This window comes from Bos indicus, chromosome 28, assembly GCF_029378745.1.
Source record: "Bos indicus isolate NIAB-ARS_2022 breed Sahiwal x Tharparkar chromosome 28, NIAB-ARS_B.indTharparkar_mat_pri_1.0, whole genome shotgun sequence".
NCBI classification, from domain to species: domain Eukaryota; kingdom Metazoa; phylum Chordata; class Mammalia; order Artiodactyla; family Bovidae; genus Bos; species Bos indicus.
Genome location: NC_091787.1, coordinates 8,377,941 through 8,400,337, shown reverse-complemented (window position 1 = coordinate 8,400,337; position 22,397 = coordinate 8,377,941). Strand labels below are relative to the sequence as shown.

Genomic DNA, 22,397 nt, shown 5'->3' with positions numbered 1-22,397 from the left:
TGGGGAAGGCTTCCTTGAGAAGGTAGCAATTTAGCTGACTTGAAGGAAGAGAAAGAGTGAGTTATGAAGGAACTTGGAGAAAGAGCGAAGGAACACACAGTGCAAAGATCCCGAGCCAAGAATGTAGGTGTCATTCTCAAGGGAGGTCAAAGGACCAAGTATGGCTCTGGAACAAAGGCAAGAGGGGGAGGGTAATAGGGATGAGGTTAGAGGACCCTGTAGGCCGTTGTGAGGACTTGAGCTTCCCTGTGAGTGAACTGATGAGCCATTGTAGGGTTTTAGGTTGAGAAGTGGGATAGTCTTATTTGTGTATTTTTGTCTTTAAGTTACTTATTTTTTTGGCTGTGCTGGGTCTTAGTTGCAGGCATGCAGGATAGTTAGTTGCAGCATGTGGGATCTAGTTCCCTGACCAGGGATCGAACCTGGGCCCCCTGTATTGGGAACCCAGAGTCTTAGCCACTGGACTACCAGGGAAGTCCCTTATTTATGTTTTAATAGACTCATTGTCCTAGATCAGGTTTCCTGGGAAACAGACTCAAACTCACAGTGTTTACAGGAGGTTTATTGGTTATTGGAGACACCTATAATGGAGTGCCTGTCTGCTCACTCATGTCTGACCTTTGCAACCCTATGGACTGTAGCCCACCAGTCTCCTCTGTCCATGGAATTTTCCAGGTAGGAATACTGGAGTGGGTTGCCCTGCCCTCCTCCAGGGGATCTTCCTGATCCAGGGATTGAACTTACATCTCCTGCATTGCAGACAGATTCTTAACTGCTGAGCCATCAGGGAAGCCCTATAAGTGTGTCAGGGAAGCCGAATTGGGCAGAGGAAGAAGATGAATTGGGATGCAGTTGCAACAAAGGCCATGGGATGGCTTTTCAGAATGATCCTAGATCTCTTTCCCATATTTAACTAGTCACTGTATGCAGGTGGCCTCCAGGGAGACAGCTGTACCCTTGGGCAAGGCAGCACCCTTCAGCTCAGGGTCAGCTGAGATTTCCAAAAGGAGATTCAGCTGAGACTCATTAGCAGTCCTCTCTCCATCCAGAAAGGGAGATCTTGATGGTGTATCACTGCATCCTCTTAGCTCCACCTGGTCTATTTAGTTCCAGTCTAGAAACATTCCTTCACCTCCTGGTTGGCCCTTGCTGCTGCAGCCTGCCTCAAAGTGCAGATGATACTCATCATCTTCCCCCTGTGATACTCCTGGTAGGTACCCCTCCCCTGCCCCCGCCAGTCCATTCTCAACACAGCAGTGTGGATGATCCTGCTAAAACACAATCAGATCATGTTACGCCTCTTAAAACCATCAAGTAACTACTGTCCATTTCAGAGTGAAAGTGAGAATCCCTTTCATGATTTATATCATATTCTCGCTTGAGACTACATCTCTCATCTCATCCTGTATTCTTCTCCTCTTTATTCATTCTGCTCCCATTACACCAGCCTTCTTCCTCTTCCTTGAACACGTTTTGTAAAACAGTTTGGCAGTATCTGTTTTCCTACTCATCTTGGAGAAGCCTTAAACAAGTGGGACAATCAAAACACAAGATGCCTCAGACTGAAATGTTAAGAATTCCATCTGGTGGTGTAAAAAAAGCTGTCTTCTGCAAAAATTGTGTGATTGTTTATTATCATTTAAGCTAATTCTTAATTTAAAAGAATTCAACTATTTGCTGAAAAAAGAAAGATTCTAAAAAGAATCATTTAAATAGTACACATTACGTGAGCAGCGTGTGCCCTAGGCAAAGGCTGCCTAGTAATCCTGAAACCCTTGAAAAGAACATCTGATTAGTTTTAAAGGTTTCCCAGCTATTAGCATGGGCTTCCCAGGTGGCTCAGTGGTTAAGAATCCACCTACCAACCAGGAGATGCGGGTTCAATCCCTGGTTCAGGAAGATCCCCTGAAGAAGGAAATGGCAACCCACTCCAGAATTCTTGCTGGGAAATCCCATGGAAAGAGGAGCCTGGCAGGCTACAGTCCATGGGGTTGCAAACAGTCAGACATGACTTAGTGAATAAACAGCAGCAGCAGCAACTATAAGCCCAAAGAATTCAACTTACTGTTTAAGTGACTAAGCAAGATGGTTGCCTTAGGGTAGAAAGTGAATAAAGAGCTACAGAGAAACATTAATGATAAAGAATTAGAAGAAAAAATCCACGGATTTTTGCATACACAAAGTCACACATACTATTTTGACTATTTAAGAGATTTTCAAGGGTAATTTTTACTTCATTGGTTGGCAAATAAGAACTAGACTCTATTCAAAGGATCTGAATAGATGATTTTTCCAAAGAAGATAAAAAGATGGCCAGTAGGTACCTGAAAACATGACCAATATGACTGATCATCAGGAAAATGCAAATCAAAACCACAGTGAAATGTCACCTGAAACATGTTAGATGGGTATCATCAAAAAGACAAGAAATAGAAAGTGTTGGCGAGGATGAAACATTTGTGTGACTCGCTTTATTGCGATATGAGCAGTCTGAGACAGAACCCACAACATCTATGAGATATGCCTACATTGATCAGATCTTATGGTTAGAAATGTCCTAAAATATGGGAAAATAAAAATATTGATGATTTAAATTCATAAAAGTTTTAAATGTTTCATGTATCAAAAGTCATTACATTAAAAGACAATAAGAAAACTATTTTCAACAAATATACATATAAAGGGTTAATATCCTTAATATATAAAGGGCTCTTACAAATAGATTAAAGGCAAAATACACAGATAATTTACAAAAGAAATAGAAGCACCTAATAAACATAAAAATATTTAATCTCATTAATGAAAAAATACTTTGCTCCTTGAATTAGAATTTTTTTAATGCTAATGTAGGTAGGATGAGCTAGAAATGTACTTATTAAAGGAAGACATACATGTTGATACAATGCCAGCATGAACAAAGAGCCTTAAAATAATATTTATAAAGGAAATAATCCAAAATGTGGGTGAAGTATTATGCACAGAAGTGCCAATATCATTTACTATAGGGGAAAAATGGGCATAACCTGTATGTCCAACAATAGGTGACCAGGTAGTGTAGACAAATGATTACTCAATTAAGTTATATTTTCTAAGACTACTAATTAAATATGAAAATGTTTATATGTTAGGTAAAAATAAGTGGATGTAAATTTGTTATTTATAGTATAATAGCAAAATTTTAGTGGGAAAAAGCAATATATGATTTGTATTTGGTGTGATATAATTTCTTCTCTCAAAAAAAATTAGAAAAAGGAACTTTCTTTAACCAGTGGTTAAGACTCTGAGCTTCCACTGCAGGGACATGGGTTTGATCCCTGGTTGGGGAACTAAGATCCTGCATGCTTTGTGGTACAGCAAAAAAAAAGAAAAAAAGAATTTCTTCCTTATATTTTTCTGTATTTTCCAAACTCCCTTTTATAATTTTGTGCAACTTTTGTAGTCAGAAAAAATATTCTTGTCCAGAGCCTTCAGGATAAAATCCAAATTCCTTAGCATAGCATATAATCTGGAGAAGGCAATAGCAACCCACTACAGTACTCTTTCCTGGAAAATCCCATGGATGGAGGAGCCTGGTAGGCTGCAATCCATGGGGTCATGAAGAGTCGGACACGACTGAGTGACTTCACTTTCACTTTTCACTTCATGCATTGGAGAAGGAAATGGCAACCCACTTCAGTGTTCTTGACTGGAGAATCCCAGGGATGGCGGAGCCTGGTGGGCTGCCGTCTATGGGGTCGCACAGAGTTGGACATGACTGAAGTGACTTAGCAGCAGCAGCAGCATATAATCATGATCTGGCCTGGGCCTTCTCTTCACTTTCTCACCATTTCCTCGTCCAAACTTTCCTATGGTCCTACCAAATTGCTTGCATTTCCCTAATTGCCATGTCATCACTGTCTGGGGGTTGTTTTCTTGCTGTTTTGTTTATTTTTGCCTGGGATGCTCCTGAATGCCCTTCTCCCCCTCTGGCCTGGCTAACTGGCCTCTTCAAGCCCCAGCCCTTTGTTTTCAGGGGATAGCCTCCTCCGGGGCGCCTTGGGGTGGGTCCAATGCTCCTCCTCTGTGCTGCCATCACAGTCCGTGCGTGGTTCCCTTCTCATAGCACTGCTCACCCTGAACTGCAGTCAGAGTGACCAAGCCTCCCTGGTTTGCCTCTCCTTAACTCTTACTCTCTGTTATCTTGTTCCCATCTTAGGCGAGGAGCGTCTTAACTCCACTGACTGTTCACATCATCTCTGCGTTCAACATTTTTTATTCTTCCCAGTATACAGACTGTCTCTCTCCTGACCTTTTTTTGTACCAATTTTTTTTTTTTTTTCAATTTAGAAAAATACTTATTTATTTGGGGCTGCACTGGGTCTTGGGTGCAGCGTGGGGGCTTTCTCTAGTTGCGGCGAGCTGGGGCTCCTCTCCAGTCGTGGGGCCCAGGCTTCTCATCGTGGCGGCTTCTCTTGCTGTGGAGCACAGCCTCTAGGGTGCTTGGCCTCGGCAGCTGCTGCGTGCGGGCCCAGTATTTGCAGCTCACGGGCTTAGCTGCCCTGTGCCATGTGGGATCTTCCTAGACCAGGGGTCAGCTGGTGTCCCCTGCATTGCGAGGTGGATTCTTAACCAGTGAACAACAAGGGAAGCCCTTTTTTCAGGGTTTTTTTTTAATTGAAGTATAATTGAATTACAATGTTGCATTAATTTCTCTTTTTAAAAAATATTTACTTATTTGGCTGCATGGGGTCTTAGTACCAGCACTCAAAATCTTCCATCTTCGTTGGGGCATGTGAACTCTAAGTTGCTGCATACAAACTCTTAGCTGTGGCATGCGGGGTCTCAGTTCTGTGGCCAGCAATCAGACCTGGGCCCCCTGCATCTGGAGCCGGAGTCTTAGCCACTGGGCCACCAGGGAAGTCCCTGTTAATTTCCGCTGTGCAGCAGTGTGATTCAGTTACACATAAACATGCATTCTTTTTTCAGTGTTTTTTTCCATTGTAGTTTATCATCTCTATGTGCTTTACTCACTTTAGTCTTAAGTTTATCAGGTGATAAAAGATAACGAGGACGTAGAAAGGTGACTGGTCCTGTCAACAGGTCATACAGGCCACTCTCACTGTGGTGATATCTGAAGATGCTAAAAGTTACTCATATCTCTGTTATAGGCCTGCCACACACCAGTAAAGTTTCCTCAGTAGGTTAAAGCATCTTGGTAGTTGGAAGGAACATGGTGATTAGTTAATATATTAGGATGGTTTAGTTTATTCCTCCCTTTCAGTTCAGTTCAGTCGCTCAGTCGTGTCCGACTCTTTGCGACCCCATGAATCGCAGCACGCCAGGCCTCCCTATCTGAAACCAATTCCCAGAGTTCACCCAAACTCATGTCCATCAAGTCAGTGATGCCATCCAGCCATCTCATCCTCTGTCGTGCCATTCTCCTCCTGACCCCAATCCCTCCCAGCATCAGAGTCTTTTCCAGTGAGTCAACTCTTCGGAGGAGGTGGCCAAATTACTGGAGTTTCAGCTTAAGCATCAGTCCTTCCAATGAACACCCAGGACTGATCTCCTGTAGGATGGACATGTTGGATCTCCTTGCAGTCCAAGGGACTCTCAAGAGTCTTCTCCAACACCACAGTTCAAAAGCATCAATTCTTCGGTGCTCAGCTTTCTTCACAGTCCAACTCTCACATCCATACATGACCACTGGAAAAACCATAGCCTTGACTAGACGGACCTTGTTGGCAAAGTAATGTCTCTGCCTTTCAATATGTTATCTAGGTTGGTCATAACTTTCCTTCCAAGGAGTAAGTGTCTTTTAATTTCATGGCTGCAATCACCATCTGCAGTGATTTTGGACCCCCCAAAAATAAAGTCTGACACTACTTCCACTGTTTCCCCGTCTATTTCCAATGAAGTAATGGGACCAGATGTCATGATCTTAGTTTTCTGAATGTTGAGCTTTAAGCCAACTTTTTCACTCTCCTCTTTCACTTTCATCAAGAGGCTTTTTAGTTCCTCTTCACTTTCTGCCATAAGGGTGGTGTCATCTGCATATCTGAGGTTATTGATATTTCTCCCAGCAATCTTGATTCCAGCTTGTGCTTCTGCAAGTCCAGTGTTTCTCATGATGTACTCTGCATAGAAGTTAAATAAGCAGGACGACAATATACAGCCTTGATGTACTCCTTTTCCTATTTGGAACCAGTCTGTTGTTCCGTGTCCAGTTCTAACTGTTTCTTCCTGACCTGCATACAGGTTTCTCAAGAGGCAGGTCAGCTGGTCTGGTATTCCCATCTCTTTCAAAATTTTCCACAGTTTATTGTGATCCACACAGTCAAAGGCTTTGGCATAGTCAATAAAGCAGAAATAGATGTTTTTCTGGAACTCTCTTGCTTTTTCGATGATCCAGCAGATGTTGGCAATTTGATCTCTGGTTCCTCTGCCTTTTCTAAAACCAGCTTGAATATCTGGAAGTTCATGGTTCCCGTACTGCTGAAGCCTGGCTTGGAGAATTTTAAGCATTACTTTACTAGCGTGTGAGATGAGTGCAATTGTGTGGTAGTTTGAGCATTCTTTGGCATTGCCTTTCTTTGGGATTGGAATGAAAACTGACCTTTTCCAGTCCTGTGGCCACTGCTGAGTTTTCCAAATTTGCTGGCATGTTGAGTACAGCACTTTCACAGCATCATCTTTCAGGATTTGAAAGAGCTCAACTGGAATTCCATCACCTCCACTAGCTTTGTTCGTAGTGATGCTTTCTAAGGCCCACTTGACTTCACATTCCAGGATGTCTGGCTCTAGGTGAGTGATCATACCATCGTGATTATCTTGGTCGTGAAGATCTTTTTTGTACAGTTCTTCTGTATATTCTTGCCACCTCTTCTTAATATCTTCTGCTTCTGTTAGGTCCATACCATTTCTGTCCTTTATCGAGCCCATCTTTGCATGAAATGTTCCCTTTGTATCTCTAATTTTCTTGAAGAGATCTCTAGTCTTTCCCATTCTGTTTTTTTCCTCTGTTTCTTTGCACTGATCACTGAGGAAGGCTTTCTTATCTCTCCTGGCTATTTTTTTTAGAACTCTGCATTCAGATGTTTATATCTTTCCTTTTCTCCTTTGCTTTTTGCTTCTCTTCTTTTCACAGCTATTTGTAAGTCCTCCCCAGACAGCCATTTTGCTTTTTTGCATTTCTTTTCCATGGGGATGATCTTGATCCCTGTCTCCTGTACAATGTCACGAACCTCCGTCCATAGTTCATCAGGCACTCTAGCTATCAGATCTAGTCCCTTAAATCTATTCCTCACTTCCACTGTATAATCATAAGGAATTTGACTTAGATCATACCTGAATGGTCTAGTGGTTTTCCCTATTTTCTTCAATTTAAGTCTGAATTTGGCAATAAGGATTTTATGATCTGAGCCACAGTCAGCTCCCGATCTTGTTTTTGCTGACTGTATAGAGCTTCTCCATCTTTGACTGCAAAGAATATAATCAATCTGATCAGTGTTGACCATCTGGTGATGTCCATGTGTAGAGTCTTCTCTTGTGTTGTTGGAAGAGGGTGTTTGCTATGACCAGTGTGTTCTCTTGGCAAAACTCTATCAGTCTTTGCCCTGCTTCATTCCGTATTCCAAGGCCAAATTTGCCTGTTACTCCAGGTGTTTCTTGACTTCCTACTTTTGCATTCCAGTCCCCTATAATGAAAAGGACATCTTTTTTGGGTGTTAGTTCTAAAAGGTCTTGTAGGTTTTCATAGAACCATTCAACTTCAGCTTCTTCAGTGTTACTGGTTGGGGCGTAGACTTGGATTACTATGATATTGAATGGTTTGCCTTGGAAACGAACAGAGATCATTCTGTCGTTTTTGAGATTGCATCCAAGTACTGCATTTCAGACTCTTTTGTTGACCATGATGGCTACTCCATTTCTTCTAAGGGATTCCTGCCCACAGGAGTAGATATAATGGTCATCTGAGTTAAATTCACCCATTCCAGTCCATTTCAGTTCGCTGATTCCTAGAATGTCGAGATTCAGTCTTGCCATCTCCTTTCTGACCACTTCCAATTTGCTTTGATTCATGAACCTAACATTCCAGGTTCCTATGCAATATTGCTCTTAACAGCATTGGACCTTGCTTCTATCACCAGTAACATCCACAGCTGGATATTGTTTTTGCTTTGACTCCATCCCTTCATTCTTTCTGGAGTTATTTCTCCACGGATCTCCAGTAGCATATTGGGCACCTACTGACCTGGGGAGTTCCTCTTTAAGTATCCTATCATTTTGCCTTTTCATACTGTTCATGGGGTTCTCAAGGCAAGAATACTGAAGTGGTTTGCCATTCCCTTCTCCAGTGGACCACATTCTGTCAGACCTCTCTACCATGCCCACCCATCTTGGGTTGCCCCATGGGCATGGCTTAGTTTCATTGCGTTAGACAAGGCTGTGGTCCTAGTGTGATTAGATTGACTAGTTTCCTGTGAGTATGGTTTCAGTGTGTCTGCCCTCTGATGCCCTCTCGCAACACCTACCATCTTACTTGATTTCTTGATTCCTCCCTTTAATGCTCACTAATTCTGAACAGCTGTTTAAATACTGCTATTTAATACTGCAATCTGCCCCATTTCAGTCCCACATTCCCAATTTCCTGTCCCTGTTCGACTTTTCATATTTTCTGTAGTGCATGCTGGTAAAATGTATTTCTTGATTATATCTATAGTCTGTCTTCTGCCCCCAGCCCCCACCATCACAGGACAGGAGCCTTTGTTTTTGTTCATAAATTTATCACAAGCGCCTACAAAAATGCCTGGCTCATAGTAGGTGCTAAGTAAGTATTTGACGAATTAATAGATCTACCTAAATTGGGGATTATACCTCTTTTGGGGTTAGCTCATTATAATTCTTTAATCACACAATGAAAATTTTAGGATTTTAAGAGAGGCATTTTACTGCCTTTCTGAAGATAAAAAAGCAGGACGCCCTTAGTAACAACCAATTGTTACTTTCTGACAATTTCCTTAATTAAAATATAGAAAGCAGGTCAGCATAATGGGGACTTTTGGTGGTTTAGTGGTTAGGACTCTGCACATCCACTGCAGGGGGCACAGGTTCAATCCCTGGTCTGGGAACTAAGATTCCATGGGTTGTGAGGAGCGACAAAAAAAAAAAAAAAATTCTAGACATGACATTGTCTCCTTCCTTATTCTGGGACAAGGGCACACTGATATTGGTGACATATATCCAGGAGACACAATGATCACATCCTGCTAATTCCATGTTTCTCACAAGGATGACAAATTGTTCTTTCTTGTCTTCAGGGCTTTTAGGGGCCATGAAGAATATGTTGGCGTCCTAAAGCCTGGAGAATCCTGTGAACAGAGGAGCCTGGCGGACTATACTCCATAGAGTTGCAAAGAGTCAGACACGACTGAGTAACATACACACACATAAGGACTCCCCAGACTGTTTAGATTTAGAGTGTGTGTGTGTGTGTGTGTGTGTGTGTGTGTGTGTGTGTGTGTGTGTATGCTCAGTTGGGTGCAACTCTTTACAACCCCAAGAACTGTAGCCTGCCAGGCTCCTCTGTCCATGGAATTTTCCAGGCAAGAATATGGAGCAGGTTGCCATTTCCTCCTCCAAGGGATCTTCCTGACCCAGTGATTGAACCCATGTCTCTTGCATCTCCTGCATTGGCAGGCAGATTCATCACTGCATGACCTTAGAAACAGTAGTGTTTCTCAAATTTGCATAGTATATTGCAGTAGCCTGCATCTAAGGTTACCCTGTGGAAAATTCTTAAAAGAGATGGGAATACTAGACCACTTTACCTGTCTCTTGAGATACCTGTATGCTGGGTAAGAAGCAACAATTAGAACCAGACATGGAACAATGGACTGGTTCAAGATTGGGAAAGGAGTACGTCAAGGCTGTATATTGTCATCCTGCTTGTTTAACTTATATGCAGAGTACATCATGCAAAATGCTGGACTGGATGAAGCACAAGCTGTAATCAAGATTGCCAGGAGAAATATCAACAACCTCAGATACGTAGATATTACCACTCTAATGGCAGAAGGCGAAGAGAAATTAAAGAACCTCTTGATGAGGGTAAAGGAGAGTGAAAAGGCTGACTTAAAACTCAACATTCAGAAAACGAAGATCATGGCATTCTCGTCCCAACACTTCATGGCAAATAGATGGAGAAAAAGTGGAAACAATGATAGATTTTATTTTCTTGGGCTCCAAAATCACTGGAGACGGTGAACACAGCCATGAAATTAAAAGTCATTTGCTCCTTGGAAAAAAGCTATGACAAAACTAGACAGCATATTAAGAAGCTAAGAAGCAGAGATATCACTTTGCCAACAAAGAACCATATAGTCAAAACCTAGCACATACATGCCCACTTGGTTTTTCCAGTAGTTATGTACAGAATGTGGGGGTTGGACCATAAAGAAGGCTGAGTGCCGAAGAATTGATGCTTTCAAACTAATGGTGCTGGAGAAGACTCTTGAGAGTCCCTTGGACAGCAAGAAGATCAAATCAGTCAATCCTAAAGGCAATCAACCCTGAATATTCACTGGAAGGACTGATGCTGAAGCTGAAGCTCCAATACTTTGACTACCTGATGTGAAGAACTGACTCACTGGAAAAGACCCTGATGGTGGGAAAGACTGAGGGCAAGAGGGGAAGAGGGTGACAGAGGATGAGATGGTTGGATGGCATCATTGACTCAATGGACATGAATTTGAGCAAACTCTGGGAGATAGTGAAGGACAGGGAAGTCTGGCATGCTACGGTTCATGGGGTCGCAAAGAGTCAGAGACAACTTAGCAACCAAACAACAACAAAGGTGACCGCCAATCATCCTTGCCTCCTGGTCTCCACACTCTTATGTGGTCCCTCCCACAGTGAATCCAGGCTGGTCTGTGTGACCAATAGAATCTTGCAGAAGTGACCATGCATGTCTTCCAGCACTCATCCTAAAAGGCTCTGTGCCATCTACACTGGTCTCTCAGGTCTCCAGCTCTTAGGAAGCAAGCTGCCATGGTGTGAAGACTCTGAGGCAGCTCGTTGGAAAGACCCACTTAGAACGGTCAAAAGAGAGCACCAACTTGCCAGGCATGGAAGTGAGCCACCCAGGAAGTGGCTTCTCCAGCACCAGTCAAGCCTTCAGATGACCACAGCCCCAGCTGACCTCTGCCTGCAACTTTATGGGAGATCCTGAAGCAAAATTTAGTTCCTCAATTCCTGACCCACAGAAACTGTGAGGCATAATAAATGACTGTTATCATTTTCAGAGTTTTGGAGTAATTTGTTAGGTAGCAAGAGATGACTAGTGAAGTGAAAGTCGCTCAGTCGTGTCCGACTCTTTGTGACCCCATGGACTATACACTCCATGGAATTCTCCAGGCCAGAATACTGGAGTGGGTAGCTGTCACCTTCTCCAGGGGATCTTCCAACCCAGGGATCCAACCCAGGTATCCCTCACTGCAGGCTGATTCTTTACCAGCTGAGTCACAAGGAAAGCCCAAGAATACTGGAATGGGTAGCGTATCCTTTCTCCAGTGAATCTTCCTGACCCAGGAATTGAACTGGGTCTCCTGCATTGCAGACAGATTCTTTACCAACTGAGCTATCAGGGAAGCCCTTAACAAATAGAGATATAATAAAAAGAGACAAGTAACAAATATACAAATTCCTTTAAGATGAAAAAATTCCTTTTGATCCTGTATTAATTAAATTATTAAAAAAATAAATTATTTTTATTTTACTTAAATAGTACAAACATACAGTATAAACTCCTTAGGCTTATAGCTTTTATACAACAATTAAAACAAATTTTAAACGTAATACAGACCACATTACAAAACAATCAAATAAAAAGTAATTTTAATTGCTGAAGTTAAATTGCCAATCAGTGAGACTATGGTACTGACGGTGCCTAAGACCTCTTCTGGCCTGTTCAGTGACTTGAATAAATTACCCTTTATCCCTTAAGCCTGTTTGAGTGGATTTTCTGTGGCTTTCAACCAAGACTTTTTCCAACAATATATTGGGTTGGCCAAAATGTTCCTTTGGTTAGTGAGAATGTTTAATAGAGTCCTTGGTAGAAATGAAAAACGCGTCTTTTATTTTTACTTAAACCTAAATTTTTGGTCAACCCCTTAGTTATCTTCTGTTTCCACAATTTGGGAAACCTTAAAAACAAATAATCGGAACACCATAAGCCAGGCGCTCATTTTCACCCTCTCCGTCTTAACATCGGTACCTTGACCATCTCGCCCCTTCACTCACTGCCTCAACCACGGTACTCGTGCGTTTGACCAGAGGCGAGCCGGAGGGGCCAAGTCCTCAGGCCGATGGGCAGCACCTCATCCCTAAGGAGCGCTGCAGGGGTCCTGCGCACAGGGGTCTTGGAGCCCGTGTTGTCCCGGCGCACGCACTGCAGCAGGTGTGCCTGCATCTCGTTCTACTTGCAAGTTCCCAGAGCCAGTTGGAAACCGGGGCAGTGGAATTTTACCCTCGATTGGACCGTCACTGTCGTACTCCACAATTTAACTCCTAGGCGCGATCTTAGTCATCGGAGTTCCTAGAGGACAGGACAGGGCAAAGAGCCGGGTACACGTTGCACCAGGACTAATACTGGATGATTCACAGCTGACGGCAACTGGGCTGCCTCGCCCCGATCTCTGCGCCAAGTAGACGTCAGCAAGATCCCATCGCCCACACAAGACTAGCATTCGGCAGAAGGAAGCCCTGTGTGATTTAAAGGAAGAGTCCTCCTTTCCATCGCCTCTACACCTTAGGCTGTCAGCACACTTCACCTCAGCTGTGTTTCCCTCTCTGGGTAAAGGCGGTCCCGGAGTCCTGGGTGGCCCAGCACTACCTCGGCTTGGCCATCAGGGGGCAGTAGGCCTCGAGGAAGGTTGCGCATGCTCAATGTGGGGCCTCGCACTTCGCCTTTGCGACCGCCGAGTGACGGAAGCGAGTTCTTGGGATTATGGGAAATATGGTTTCTCAGCCACGGGATGATTGATCCACTCCTTGCTTGAGCCCAGGGCGGGACTTCGACTCCCGGCTAGCTGGTGGGAGCGGGAGGGGATGCGAGAGAAGGGGGCGGGGCAAGCGAGAGAAAAGGTGGGCGGGGCTGGGGGAAGGCCCAGCGGAGTGGGCGGTGCTCCAGCCGGCTGATCCTCCGCCGCCCGCGGTCGGAGGAACGTGAGTCGCGGGCCCTGGAGCCGAGAGGAACCTAGACGGCAGCGGGCGCGAGGGCGGGTGTCCCCGGAGTGGTCGTGAGGGAGTTGGCCGCTTCCCCTGGGCCTCCCGACTTGCAGGTCCCCTCTCTCTCCACCGGGACGCGGGAGAGCCCGGCGCGCGGCGGGGGCGCGAGGTGGAGCCGGCGGGGGCGGCCAATGCGAAACTGGCTGGTGCTGCTGTGCCCGTGTGTGCTCGGGGCCGCGCTGCACCTCTGGCTGCGGCTGCGCTCCCCGCCGCCCGCCCGCGCCTCGGGGGCTGGCCCGGCAGGTGAGGACCTGGGGCCGGGCCGGGCGGCCCCGAGGCGGGGAGGCCGGCTCCGAGACTCCTGGCGGCCTCCTCCGCGGGTCCCGGACTGGGGGGAGGGCGGCCCGACGCGAAGTTCCGCAGATGAAACAAATAACCCTCTTTATCCGCGGGGCGTTAACATCGGGCAAACTTGAGGACGCTTCCCACCTCCCCGCGTTTCTCAATGGCCACAAGGCTGGTGCACGCGACAGCAGGTCCTCCGGCTGTCCCCAGGCCTGGCCCGGGTCGCCCGGCGCCTGCCCGGGAGCAAAGCCCCGTGGGTCCTTCTGCCCCGAGCGGCAGCTGCTCAGCCCAGCGCAGGGCTACCAGGTTGCTTTTTTCCTGCCCAAGTTGTTGGTCTTATTCGGTCAAGACTTTGAGGTCTTCGGGCCAGGGATCAAGTTTGTGCGTGTTTTAAAAGGTGGCTGGGTTTTGCTTTTAAGGAATAAGTTTGCTTTAAAAATGTACTGTACTTTGTATTTTTTGAAAACTCTGATGTAAGTCTGTTGAACAAATTTAGGCATGAAGTAGGGAATGGCTCCGAGTGGAGTTGCTCCTGGGAGTTTCCTTTGCAAAGCCTGCTAATGAAACATACACGAAAGTATCGAGTTCTTTACTTATGTTAACCGTTTGCTCTAAAAGTTATTCTTTCGTGGGAAAACCTTTGTTCATGTTCGCTTCACAGCCTGATAAATAGAGTGCTTTGCCCACAGCACGGTGGATTTGCTGTTAATGAATTCCACCGCTCCTAAGAATTAAGGTTTCTTTTTTTTCTTGTCTTCTTTTTTAAGGGCTTGCCCTAGGACATATTATTTAAAGAAGCCTGGAAGGCTGTTGTAAAGATGAGATAATAGTCGTTTTGGTTTTTAACTCCATTGGGAATTTTTTTCTTACCACTTCTTCCCAAGACAGTTGTTTGCTTGTGCAGTATTTTTAAGGATTAGAATTGAATATTTGCAATCCTGAGATGGCTCTGTGCCTTAACTTAGAAGTAGAAAGTATAGAAACTAATTTGGCAATCCTCAAAGCAGTCTCATTGTTATAATTGGAGTTCTTTATTCTGGTAACACTCTCTTAAAATCCTTTTCTCTTAGACAAGCTACAAGCTCTTTGAAAAGACTATTTGTGTGACCTGAATAGAATTAAGATCCTATTTAAATGATTTAATGAAAGTGCAGCATTTCAGGACATTTAACTTAACAGGTTAGGATTTTGTTTTTGTTTTCTTTTTTTAGACTTTTGTAAATGGACCTGAGGAAAAAGTGCTATATATATAGAGAGAGAGAGAGAGAGCACTATATATATAGATGTGTATATATATATAAATGCTCTGTAAGATTCATTGTGTTTGTATTTTACAAGTTTTTTTTTTTTTTTTTGGTTTGATGAGTGAGCTCTACTGGAATTTATTTTTAGAGTGTACTTGGGATATTTATGACCTAAATATCTTTTAGGGTCCATAAACAAGCAAAAACCCTGTATTCTTTTAGATGATAGCCATTCTGACAAGTGTGGAGTGATATCTCGTTGTGATTTTGATTTGCAGTTCCCTAATGATTAGGGACAGTGTTCTTGCCTGGAGAATCCCAGGGACGGGGGAGCCTGGTGGGCTGCCGTCTATGGGGTCGCAAAGAGTTGGACAAGACTGAAGCGACTTAGCAGCAGCAGCAGCAGCAGCAATGATTTAGGGATGTTGAGCATCTTTTCATGTGCCTGTTGGCCATCTGCATTTCCTCTTTGGAAAAGTGTCTCCAGTTCTTCTGCCCATTTTTTAATTAGGTTGTTTTTTGATGGTGAATTATATGAGCTGTTTATATATGTTGGATGTCAATCACTCATTGGTCATATCATTTGTAAATATTTTCTCCTATTTGGTAGATTGGCTTTTTGTTTCTGTCAGTGGTTTCCTTTGGTGTGCAAAAGCTTTTAAGTTTAACTAGATCCCATTTGTTTATTTCTGCTTTTATTTCCTTTAGGAGTTGGGTCCAAAAACATTGCTGTGATTTATGGCAAAGATGTTCTTCCTGTTTTTTCCTCAAAGAGTTTATAGTATCTAATCTTACATTAAATTATATGTAAGATTATATACTGTGGTGTTGGAGAAGTCTCTTGAGATCCCTTGGACTGCAAGGAGATCCAACCAGTCAATCCTAAAGGAAATCAGTCCTGAATTTCATTGGAAGGACTGATGTTGAAGCTGAAACTCCGATACTTTGGCCACCTGATACGAAGAACTGACTCATTTGAAAAGACCCTGATGCTGGGAAAGATTAAGGGCGGGAGGAAAAGGGGATGACAGAGGATGACCAACTCGATGGACATGAGTTTGAGTAAGCTCCGGGAGTTGGTGATAGACAGGGAAGCCTGGCGTGCTGCAGTCCATGGGGTAGCAAAGAGTCACGCACGATTGAGCGACTGAACTGAACTGAATCTTACATTGGGTCTTTAATCCATTCTGAGTTTATTTTTGTTTATGGTGTTAGAGAATGTTCTAATTTTGTTCTTTTACATATAGCTGTGCGATTTTCCCAGCACCACTTACTAAAGAGATTTTTTCCCATTGTCTCATCTTGCCTCCTTTGTCATAGATTAATGGACCATAAGTGTGTGTGTTTATTTCTGGGCTCTCTGTTCCCACTGATGTGTGTGTCTGTTTTTGTCCCACTACCATACTATTTTGATGATTGTAGCTTTGTAATGTAGTCTGAAGTCAGGGAGCCTAATTCCTCCAGCTCTGTTCTTCTTTCTTAAGATTGTTTTGGCTATTTGGGGTCTTTTGTGTTAAAAAATTATTTGCTCCAGTTCTGTAAGTTTTATGACTTCGCATCCAACCCTCTTGATGCTTGTCTTTGTTCCTGGAGCTAGTCCCACCGTGCTCGCATTTTCTCATAGTGCTCACAGCTCCCAGCCCCAATGGCAGCCCTTTGCCCTGAGTCTGCACTGGGTCTCTCTTGTCTCTCTTGTGGTACCTTCCACTCAAGTAGCCAGTCTTCCCTGGACCACTCTTGGGGGTGAGGGAGTTACCCCTTCCTTTTTTTTTTTTTTAAAGTCCTGTGGGCTCACCTCAAAGTATTAAAAGTAACTTTGTAAACAACTTTTTTCTTTTTCAGAGTTAAGTTTCCCCCCTCCATTAGTTTTGATGGTGCCTTATCTGCCGTCTTGTGAGACCAGGCTAGATTAAGGAAATTAGGAAGGAGACCTTGGAAAGGGACACAGCTCTCAGTGAGGAGTTCAGTACTAGTGTGTAAGTTAACGTTGACTTTAAATGGATCTTGTACATCCAGTCAAATGGTAAATAGAGTATTTTAATCTAAGTGAAACCTTGGAGAGTCCTAACTGTCCCTTTTGCACTTCTGGTACTTTTGAAACTAAAAACAAAAGAAGCATCTCAATTGCTAAAATTTCCCACAAATCCTTTTCTCATTGTGTTATCACCAGTTCAAACAAACATTTGAGCATTTTTACATTTCAGCCCTTATCCCTTAAGCCTAAAGTGAGAGAGAAAACCCAAAAGTTTGTTAGTATTCATCCCTGGTGTTTACATTTTAAGTTTCGTTTTTGTTCTCTTTTCTGCCTCTTTGTCTTCAGTTTCATTAAGTCATGGCAGTATTTTTCAAAAGGGAGGTTTATCTCCCCTGAATATTAAAAAAGGCTCTCTAACTTTTAGAGAGCTGACTCTGCAGATGTTTGAGAGCTGTCTCACTGCCAACTCCTGTTGTAGGTGTGGAATTTAAGCAGTAATCAAGATAATGTCCCTGCCCTCATGCAGTTTACAATTTTGAAGGGAAGACAGAACATAGGAAAGTAATTATTAAATGTCATAGGGGAGAGTGATAAGTGTGGTGGCAAAAATAAAGCAGCGTAAGAGGACAGAGAATGGTGTGCTGCTGTGTTAAGTAGAGTGGTCGGGGAGGTTGTTTGAGGCCACAGTTGGGCAGGAACCTGAGTGCACTGAGTCAGGTGGGTTAGTGCCTGGTGCTGTTCTAATGTGGGGCTTTCTAGGTGGTGCTGGTGGTAAAAAACCCACCTGCCGATGCAGTAGACTTAAGCAGCGCGGGTTTGACCCCTGGGTCGGGAAGGTTCCCTGGAGGAGGGGACAATCCACTCCAGTGTTCTTGCCTGGGGAATCTGTGGAGCCTGGCGGGCTGCAGTCCATAGGGGCGCTAAGAGTCAGACCCGACTGAAGCGACTTAGCACACAGGCACGCTGTTCTAATGACCTTGAACAGGTGAGACCTGGTCAGAGAGAACAGCTGATGAAGAGCAAGCAGCTCTTCTGTTGTGAAATCCCACACACCTGGGGTGAGGAGAGGACCGTAGAGGCATAGACAGCCATTTGAGCTGGAGAATAACGATACAGGATATCTCGGTTTTAACGTACTGCTTTTGGGTTGTGCCTTAGCAGGAATTAATTTAGCAGTTAACTTAGAAAAATGATGTAACAAAAGAAGTCTTTTCTCTCTAGGATATTTGGGAAGAAGGAAACCAAGACAGGAAAGAAGCATAGCCATTCAACAAATCCTTAGAGCGCTGGGTTTTTAGTCTCAGCTCTCAAGGTATTCATAGTTTGTTAAATGGAAACTGACATGGGGCAAGTAGAAGGTCAAAGACAAATTGAGCTTGCTTAGCAGTTTCGCCGAGGGCTGGTTCATCTGAAATGATCCCTAAATGTTAATCTTGTCTCCGTGCTTCTGTTGTTTCCTTATTTATAAGATGATGACCTCATAGGGTTATTGTGAAGATTCTGTTAATAAAACACCCAGAAGAGTGCCTGATTCATGGTGAACACTTCGTGAATGTTAGAGAGGAGTGGTGGTTTGATGGAGGCTAATGCCCATGCTAGTGAGGTGTTTTTTTTGGCATCTGAAATTGGTGAGAACGTACTGCTGGTGTGTATAATGATTGTCCTGATCATCAGATCTGTGGTGAACTTACATGTTTTCTTCATTTTCTAGGTTTCTGCCTATCTGTGGTTGATGTCATCTGAGAGCAATCATATAAGAGTGGAAATTTCAGTCTCAATTTTAAGGATCTGTGAGCTTGTTTTGAACACTCAGTTCTGAATTCTATCTCCACTGGTCTTTAATAAAATTTTGAATGTCCACTTTCAGTCCAGAGGCTAGCAGATTGCCAGACTCTCAGGGTGTCCTACATACTAAAGAAGAAAAATGGTCATTGCCTTTGGGGAGCTTGTGTGTAGTTTTAATGATTCTTGACATTATGAAGATTTGTTTATTGCTATATGTTTGCCATCTAAGGCAGTGAATGTAGGAAGTGCTCAGTAATTTAAAGGAATGGATCAAGAGGATAAAACTGGCAGAGTATGAATGGATTTGTGATTCATAGACCGTCCATTCACATACCATGATTTAAATTTTTTACTTACAAAAGTAAAACATGCTTCTTATAGAAAATTTTGAAATTAGTTTTTAAAAAAATGAAAGAAAATGATCTATACTGGGCAGTTTTTGAATGTATATACATAAAACATGTTTGGGGAATTATTTAGTATTAAAAATTTTTGATATGTATATTCAGAAAAGTGCACATAAATGTAAACTCGATGTGATTTCACAAACCGAGTTTGTTGTTCAGTTACTCAGTTGTGTCCGACTTTGCAGCCTCATGGACTGCAGCGTGTCAGGCTTCCCTGTCCTTCACCATCTCCTGGAGCTTGCTCAAACTCAGGTCCTTCGAGTTGGTGATATCATCCAGTCATCTCGTCCTCTGTTGTCCCTTCTCCTGCCTTCAGTCTTTCCCAGCATCAGGGTCTTTTCCAGTGAGTCGGCTCTGCATCAGGTGGCTGAAGTATTGGCGCTTCATCAGTCCTTCCAGTGAATATTCAGGAGTGATTTCCTTTAGGATGGACTGGTTTGATCTCCTTGCAGATCTGCAAGAGAGCCTCAAGAGTCTTCTCCAACACCACAGTTCAAAAGCATCAGTTTTTCGGTGCTCAGCCTTCTTCATGGTCCAGCTCTGACATCCATACATGACTACTGGAAAAACCATAACTTGACTAGATGAGCCTTTGTCGACAAAGTAATGTCTCTGCTTTTTATTATGCTTTCTAGGTTTGTCATAGCTTTTCTTCCAAGGAGCAAGTGTTTTTTAATTTCATGACTGCAGTCACCATCTGCATTGATTTTGGAGCCCAGAAAAATAAAGTCAGCCACTGTTTTCACTGTTTGCCCATCTATTTGCCAGGAAGTGATGGGACCAGATGCCATGGTCTTTATTTTCTGAATGCTGAGCTTTAAGCCAACTTTTTCAGTCTCCTCTTTCACTTTCATCAAGAGGCTCTTTAGTTCCTCTTCACTTTCTGCCATAAGGGTGGTGTCATCTGCATATCTGAGGTTATTGATATTTCTCCTGGCAATCTTGATTCCAGCTTGTGCTTCATCCAGCCCAGCATTTCGCATGATGTACTCTGCATATAAGTTAAGTAAACAGGGTGACAATATACAGGCTTGACGTACTCCTTTCCCAGTCTGTAACCAGTTCGTTGTTCTGTGTCCATTTCTAATACAAACTGAATACACCCAGTTAATCAGCACCCAAATTAAAGACAGGAAAACTGCCAACACCTTAGAAGCTTCCTTTGTGCTCCCATGGCCAGGAGTGGTAACAGGATCCTAATCTTTAATGCAGAGATTTGCCGGCTTTATGTGCTTTATGTAAATAGAATCATATAGTACATAGGGCTTCCCTGGTGGCTAAGGTGGTAAAGACTTTGCCTTCAGTGCAGGGGCCTTGGGTTTGATTCCTGGGTCAGGAAGACCCCCTGGAGAAGGAAGTGGCTCCAGTAGGAAGGAAATTCCCACTCCAGTATTTTTGCCTGGAGCATTCCATGGACAGAGGAGCCTGGCGGGCTACAGTCAGGGAGTCACAAAGAGCTGGACACAGCTGCGACTAACACACTCAATGTACATAGATCTCATAACCTGCTTCTTTTCATAAGATGTAGAACAATATTTAATGATTTCTTTAAAGCATAATGTCAGTGGCTGTGTAGTATTCTGGCATGTGGATACACCATAATTTATTTAACTAGTGCCTTGTCCATTGTATTCATGTAGTTTGCAGTTTTTCATTATTAAGAAACGACTCTGTGATGAATAGAGATCTTTTAATGCATCACCGGTTATTTCTTTAAAATGTATTTTTAGCTAAGGACAAAAGTTACAGAATTCTGAGGTATTTGATGTATCGTGGGGAAATTTCCTGTAGAATATTATACCGGAGTACGTTCCTGTCAGCAGCATAGGAAAGTAGCCTTTTCCTGGTAACAACTGCCTGTTTCAAAATATCCATCATTAGGGCATTGTCATTTAAGAAGATATTTGTCAGTTTGAATGTAAGAGAAAACTCGTGTCTTATTGCTGTCATTCAAACTTGGCTTCCAGTGACGTTGAACTGTTTTTCGTAGATGTGTTGGCTCTTTACATTTCTTTTTCTGTGAATTATCTTTTTTTGCCCATGTTTACTTTTTAGTTGGGTTGGGTTGTTTTTTTTTTCCCCCAATTTTCAGACATGAGAATTGAACAAGTTACCCTATGCTTGGAACACTGAGCAGAGGTGAGAAAAATACAGAAGGGGTCTGAGAAGTTGGGCTGCGTTCTTACACAGCATCCACTTGGAGGGGTTTGTGTGTGTGTTTAACCTTGGTTGCACCATGCAGCCTGCCGGGATACTGGTTTCCTGACTAGATGTCAAACCTGGGCCACAGCAGTGAAAGCACTGAATCCTAACCCCGAGGCCGCCAGGCAGCTGTCCCCTTTGAGTTTTATACTGTGTAACAGTATTCACAGATCTGTTGCACTGATACACATTGGTGGCATGTGGTAGAAGAAACCACAGGCTCTTTTTAAAATTGGGGTGTAATTGACTAACAAGCCTCAGTTCAGTTGTGCAGCTGAATGATTTGATACACGTATATATCCTGAAATATATATAGCTAACCATAATATATTTAGTTAACATCTGTCACCACGCGTAGTCACAGTTTTCTTTTTCCTCTGATGAGAACTTTGAAGACCTACTCTGTTCAGCAACATTTAAATACAATGCAGTTTTGTTTTGCTTTTCTTGGCCCTGCTGGTGGAATCTGTTTTCTGACCAGGGATTGAACCCAAGGCCCCAGCAGTGAAAGCCTGGTCTCCTAACCACTAGGCCACCAGGCAACTCTCTACAATACGGTATTATTAACTGTTGTCATCATGCTGTATTTACAACCCCGGAACTTACTTATTTTATAACTGGAAGTTTGTACCTCTTACCGTTTTGCCTACCCGCATCCTCTGGTGAACACTGATCTGTTCTCTATGAATTTGGTGTTTTGTTTTATTAGTCTGTCTTTGTCTGACTTACTTCACTTAGCATAATGCCCGCAGGGTCTTGAGTGTTGCTGCAAATGGCAAGATTTCCTTCTTTTTTGTGGCTGAGTAACATTCCATTGTGTGTAAAGAATACATTTTCTTCATTCACCCATCAGTGGACACTTAGGTTGCTTCCATATCTTGACTATAGAAAATAATGCTGCAGTGAGCATCCCCATGTTCACTATCATGCATATCATCTCCATTCTTGTCTTTTCTAGTGGAAGTTTTCATTTCCTTCAGATAATATCCAGAAGTGGTTTTGCTGGCTCGAATGGGAGTTCTATCTTTAATTTTTTGAGGAACCACCATGCTGTTTTTCATAGTGGCTGCATCAATTTACATTCCCACCAACAGTGTGTGCACAAGAGTTCCCTCTTCCCTACGTCCTCTCCGACATTTATTATTTCTTACCTTTTTGGTATTAGCTGTGCCAGGGGGTGTGGTGAGATTTCATTGTGGTTTTGATTGGCATTTCCCTGATGAGTGATTTTGA

At 43.3% G+C, this 22,397-nt stretch overlaps 1 protein-coding gene and 1 non-coding gene across 4 annotated transcripts in view; one reads left to right on the top strand and one right to left on the bottom strand.

The window, feature by feature from the left end:
* Positions 1 to 401: 401 nt before the first annotated feature.
* TRNAG-CCC (transfer RNA glycine (anticodon CCC)) lies at positions 402 to 474 on the bottom strand. The gene has a single exon. It is a non-coding gene; the product is annotated as a tRNA-Gly (tRNA).
* Positions 475 to 13,209: 12,735 nt separating this feature from the next.
* Positions 13,210 to 22,397, top strand: part of B3GALNT2 (beta-1,3-N-acetylgalactosaminyltransferase 2) — a 66,053-nt gene continuing 56,865 nt past the window's right edge. For 2 of the 3 annotated variants that reach the window (XM_070781854.1, XM_019953904.2), the window contains exon 1: positions 13,210 to 13,509. In XM_070781854.1, coding sequence (XP_070637955.1) covers positions 13,398 to 13,509 — 112 coding nt within the window. In that variant the 5' untranslated portion in view covers positions 13,210 to 13,397. Of the gene's footprint in view, positions 13,510 to 13,687; positions 14,731 to 22,397 lie in introns of those variants that run through there. The other variant, XM_019953905.2, reaches the window with a different exon arrangement.